The 6000-nt window shown below is 34.8% G+C and overlaps 1 protein-coding gene across 2 annotated transcripts in view; it reads right to left on the bottom strand.

Moving 5' to 3' along the window:
* The window catches only part of LOC143736076 (adhesion G protein-coupled receptor D2), a 74785-nt gene that overhangs the window by 41436 nt on the left and 27349 nt on the right, over window positions 1–6000 (bottom strand). For both annotated transcript variants that reach the window (XM_077226641.1, XM_077226642.1), the window contains exon 21: window positions 2078–2119. In XM_077226641.1, the coding sequence (XP_077082756.1) occupies window positions 2078–2119 (42 nt within the window). The remainder of the gene's footprint in view (window positions 1–2077; window positions 2120–6000) is intronic.

Below are 6000 nucleotides of genomic sequence, written 5' to 3'. Positions count from 1 at the left end.
CAAGTCGGCACCACTCTACGGCACATTTTGCAGCACGCTGAAACCTGAGGTTTATCAGATCTCAGATAGTCTTTCCTCTATTATCAACTATTTTTTCTGCTTTCTCCTCACTTGTCGAAGCTCGTTCAGTCACATTTGTATTGCGGTCAGAGGCGCTCATTTTGTAGCTAAAACTTGCCGCGTTGGAGATCAGCCTACTACTGCTGAGCACTTGCTGTGGTGTACGTCATCACAAAAGTAGCCAATTGTGTTCTGACGGCTGCGCGCCTAACATCAGTCAGTGACAAATGCTGTTATGTATATTGAAATATCGAAAATGTGTTTAAAAATCACATCACCGTTATTGAAATATATCAGATATTGAATTATTGTCCAGCCCTAATAGATCGATAGATAGATAGACATATATATATACAGCTGAAAGATAGACAGATAGATAGATAGAGAGATAGAGAGCTGATAGACAGACAGACAGACCGATAGATAGACAGACAGACAGACAGACAGATAGATAGATAGACAGCTGATAGACAGACAGACAGACAGATAGACATATAGATAGATAGACAGCTGATAGACAGACATATAGATAGATAGACATATAGATAGATAGATAGACAGACCGATAGATAGACAGCTGATAGAGGGACAGAGAGACAGACAGACAGACAGATATACATATAGATAGATAGACAGCTGATAGACAGACATATAGATATATATATATATATAGATAGATAGATAGACAGCTGATAGACAGACAGACAGCTGATAGACAGACAGACAGACCGATAGATAGACAGCTGATAGACATATAGATAGATAGACAGCTGATAGACATATAGATAGATAGACAGCTGACAGATAGACAGCTGATAGACATATAGATAGATAGACAGCTGATAGACAGACATATATATATATATATATAGATAGACTGATAGACCGGTAGATAGACAGCTGATAGACAGACAGACAGACAGACATATAGATACACAGCTGATAGACAGACATATAGATAGATAGATAAATAGATAGATAGATAGATAGACAGACATATAGATAGATAGATAGATAGATAGATAGATAGATAGATAGATAGATAGATAGATAGATAGACAGCTGATAGACAGACATATAGATAGATAGATAGATAGATAGATAGATAGATAGATAGATAGATAGATAGACAGCTGATAGACACACCGATAGATAGACAGCTGATAGACAGACAGACAGACCGATAGATAGACAGCTGATAGATAGATAGCTGATAGACAGACAGAAAGAAAGATAGATAGATAGATAGATAGACATATAGATAGATAGATAGATAGATAGATAGATAGATAGATAGATAGATAGATAGATAGATAGATAGATAGATAGATAGACAGCTGATAGACAGACATATAGATAGATAGATAGATAGATATACAGATAGATAGACAGCTGATAGACAGACCGATAGATAGACAGCTGATAGATAGACAGCTGATAGATAGACAGCTGATAGACAGATAGATAGATAGATAGATAGATAGATAGATAGATAGATAGATAGATAGATGCCTTGTTCGCATGTGCATTTGAATTTCAAGATGACAATTTAGAACGAATTCGCCTCATCCCCAATTCATAACACTTGTGTTTAGTTCTCCACTCTTCAGAAGAGCATCTAAATGGTAATAGCAATTCTGCAGGTAAATTTCCCTCCGATCTTCCCGCCGTCCTGCATACATATCCTGTCTGAACCGGAGGAGCTCTAATGTCAGAATGTTAAATGGAGGACCATGAGTTTAAAAACTTAAAGAGGCAGTGAAATATTGGCCAATGTGGTTGAGGGATGACTGGCTCTTTACTCCGGGTGTCAGTGTTTAATGGTGGGACTGGATGCATATAAGTTACCCCAAGCATGAAGGGCAGTGGGACGCTCATGTAAAAAAAAAAAAAAAAGAGTCTCGCTTTCAATCCGCCACCCCCCTAACCTTCCTTTGGCAGGGTGGGGGTCCCATCAGAAACATCATGTCATTTCTCTCACTCACTCAGTCAGCCTTGAGATGCACTGCGGACTTACCTCAGTGTTGTACACTCCATATATCAGGAAGATGAAGAGACCCTGCAAAAGAAAAAAGAAAGAAGTTGTTAGGAATCTTTTCTTTTTTTATTCGAGCTACTGGAATTATTCTAACAAAAAAGAACAGTATGAAAAATGTTGGGGACTGATATGCGTAACCCTGCTCAGAATTTTCGGCCCAAGGTTACTGAAGCTTTGTGAAACCCTATTCTTCACTCCAAATCATCCAAGCAAAGGGCTTAGTAGAAGAAAGCAAAATAAAAGGCGAAAAGAAAAACCAATACAAGTTAACAAAACAATTTAAAAGAAGCATGAATGGGCTGCCCTTGGATGTACAGAAGGGGACATAAAAATGGCCATTTTTGATTATTCAGTACGAGTTGTGCATCTTTAGGTCTGGAGAGCAAAAGAAAGAGAACGATTGAACAAACTAAAAGTCTATATGTTCTGAAACCAGAAAATGTAGTGCATGCAAGAACTGCCCTTGAGGGAAAAAAAAGTATCAAATTTTCTTTATTTTCTATGGGTGTAAGTATTGAACATCCTAAGGAAGAAAATTAAAAGTTGCACTAACTTAAGGTCAACACTTTTCTCTGCTTTTTTTACTTTAATTTTGCTATCATGACTGAAAATGTTCTTTGTAATATAAATGCTAAAAGCATGCCAAAGTCTGATGCTTTCTGGCAATACTGTACAATACTGTAACTTCAAAAATGCAGTCTAAATTCATTCTGATGAAACTTAACCCCAACGTCTTGCCATTACCAGCAGAATTCACCCCTTCTAAAAAAACTAATTTCAATATATCTGTAACAGATTATTGCCATATTTTGCTCTGTGAGCTTAATATCTGTCGTATCTGACACCTGTGATAGAGTGACAACAATCAAGCAAGGGTTTGGAACGTCCAATTTGCCACAGCTGGATCATAATGCATCATCATTGACAGCATGATTTGGAGGTCTGTTTAGGATGTCCACTGTGTTGCCTGTGATGCCAGCCCTCTTCATTTCACAGATCTCCCATCGGGCCATGCTACGCCATCAACTACTGTTAAAGTACCTGTGACATCTACCATAAAATATGTTTTTGTATACCAGTCTATGAAAATCAAAATGGCAAATATAAATGAAATTCTACAGCTGACATTGTCATATTAAAATCATGTTTATTTTGACATAAATGTCACTAGTATGATATTGTACAGACTATATACGCCTCACAGAGTAAGCTAGCAGTTATACTGGAGACCTAACTCAGCAAGCAAAAATGGTGTTGATGAATGAAATAACCCAATTGTAAACATACTCATGTGTGCTGGCTATGAGATTACCGTGATTCTGGCTGAAATGAGTGTAAACTATTCGCAAAACAAACGGGTTCAGGCAGCATGCGTCAAAACCAGGATGCTGCGTGAGGCACGTCAGATTAATGGATTATTTGATGATCATTTTTACTTTTCACACCGTTTTAAAAATAAAAACAGACAGTACAGTATACAGTACTCATAACTTTCGAATTTTATTATAATTGTATTTCATATAATATACAATAATGTCATTTTTACTTGTTATATCAAATGTGATAATTGCTAGTACATTTAAAATATCAAAATATGCTCCCCATTCAAATTTTAAATGAAAAACGATGTCATAATATTGTGAGATTTACACCATTATGGAAACAATAGAGAATGAATCGACATTCTCTGTGATCGATTCGCGCTTGGGTAGCATTTTTCGACAAGGCAGCACAAATCGTCTGAACACCGGTGGCGGCGCGGGTCGAGCTGCTTCCACTAAACTCCAAAACACCTTCACCTCACGGCAGCACATACTCTCCACTGCTGAGTCCATTGGGTGGCATAGCCCACACAAACACCTGTCAAACACAGCGATAGGGACATCGATCTCTTTTTTTCTTTCTGACAATGAGCATCACTAATTAGTTGTGATTTAGCACAGGCAATATCGAGTTGTGTCTGCAGATGCCAGCGAAAGCGCCATTGTTCCTGTGCAGTGTGTGCATCTCTACAGCTCTGATTAGGACAACTAACACCATGTAAGTAAATAATGTCTTCAGTCTTTGTCCCGCCTTGCAATTACAAATGGTTCCAAATTGTTCATAGTCAAGCCACAAACAGAAGGAATCTAGTAGAGTATGGGTTGCTACTCCCTTTTATGACGTCATCACCCAGGTACGGTAAAAAACATGCTACCTTTGAAGAAACCCTAATAAATGTTATTTTAACGCATTTTAAGACAGAAATTTTTAAATATTTACATATTGAGCACTTTAATCTACACATTAATTGGTTGTGGTGGTTAACTTGCAAATTACACTTTAAGACATAAATCGGCAGATAATGCTGAGAATCACCAGATCGTGCGGGCCAAGGAATTAAAAAGTAACTTTCCAATTAATTGCGGGAGGGTTAATGTGTTGATTTTAGTAAACACACGGAACTATCATTTTACGGTAAAACGCAATGAACATGTGTCACTCTTTTACTTAAGTTTTCAACAACCTTCAGGGAAATCCAATCAAGGAAAACATGCCTCGAAGCCTCCTAGTGGTCATTATACAAAACACAAAGGAAAAAAACCTACATGAGCTATTGCTTAATAACTTAACAGCTTTAACTGAAAATATACACAAGCTTAACAGAAATTATACTCAAAAGAGTATCTTCTAACATGATGATGTAATGAAACAGGTTGAAGGCAGTAAAGCCTGTGTTTAGGCTATTAAAAAAAATGTAATTTTGCCCCTTTAAGAACCACCTTTATTTTTAAATAAATGTTCATTTAAAGCAGCCTATTTCAGTGCAATGTGTTACCAAACCATCACACTTAACCATGCGAATCTGAATAATTGTAATGTGGCGGCCAGAAGCGGATATCTAAATCAGAGAAAATCAGGTTTGGGTTGTTTTAACAGTGGATTCAGATGATATTAGAGCTGCATTTCTAGCGCACATGAGTCACTTTTAAAGTTCAGGTACAAGTCAATGCACAGACCTTTGCTTTGTTCAATTTGCTCGCTGAACATGCTCATAATTTTGAACTCTTGAAGTGCACAAGATTAATCAATTTATCTTTAACATGTAGTTTAACATGGGTCACCCTAGTCCACCCACCAAAGTCTCACAAAATCCTATGGGAAACACTGTATATGATAGTGTTCTAAAAACAAAAATCGAAGTGTCTTATTATTAGAATATCTGAAATAGGTACTTTTACTGCTTGTAAAAAGTGTTTTCTTCAGCCATGATACATTTTTTACGAAATCCACCTCATTTTCAGCAAGGAAAATCCCTGATTTAAACATTCATTTTAATAATAGTTATTTAATATTCTATCATATACAATTATATTATTTATATTAATACATTTAATATATGATTTAATACTAATAAACATTCATTTAAATTAATATAATAATAATATGCTACAGTAAATAAATAAATGTGTGGAGCTGAACATCATTTAAAAGTCTTCCCTTTATAATCATGTGGAATCTAATACTTTTATTTATTATTTTTTATTATTTAAATAAATGTTTTTATGTTTAAATACATAAATAAATATCTATTTAAATAAATATTTATCTTAATAATAAATTATGGTAAAATAAATAAATAATTAGATAATTAAATATTTATTCATAATCTAACTGAATATTCATTTAAACATATATTCAGGTAAATAAATATTTAAACATTCATTTTAATAATAATTGTTATTTAATATAATATTTTATAACATAAAGTTATGTTATTATTATTACTATTTGTATTATCTATATTAACATATTTAATATATTATTATTAATAAATGTCCCAATAAATAAATAAAGGCGTGGAGCTGGTCAATTATGTTTTCTTCAATTAACATTCTTAAAAAGTTAAATCCATTTTTAGA

The sequence above is a fragment of the Siphateles boraxobius genome, unplaced genomic scaffold (assembly GCF_051911475.1).
Source record: "Siphateles boraxobius isolate OS27281-9 unplaced genomic scaffold, OSU_SipBor_1 13, whole genome shotgun sequence".
Taxonomy (NCBI): Eukaryota; Metazoa; Chordata; class Actinopteri; order Cypriniformes; family Leuciscidae; genus Siphateles; species Siphateles boraxobius.
The sequence above is the reverse complement of the archived record's forward strand: the minus strand, read 5'-3'. Positions and strand labels throughout refer to the sequence as shown.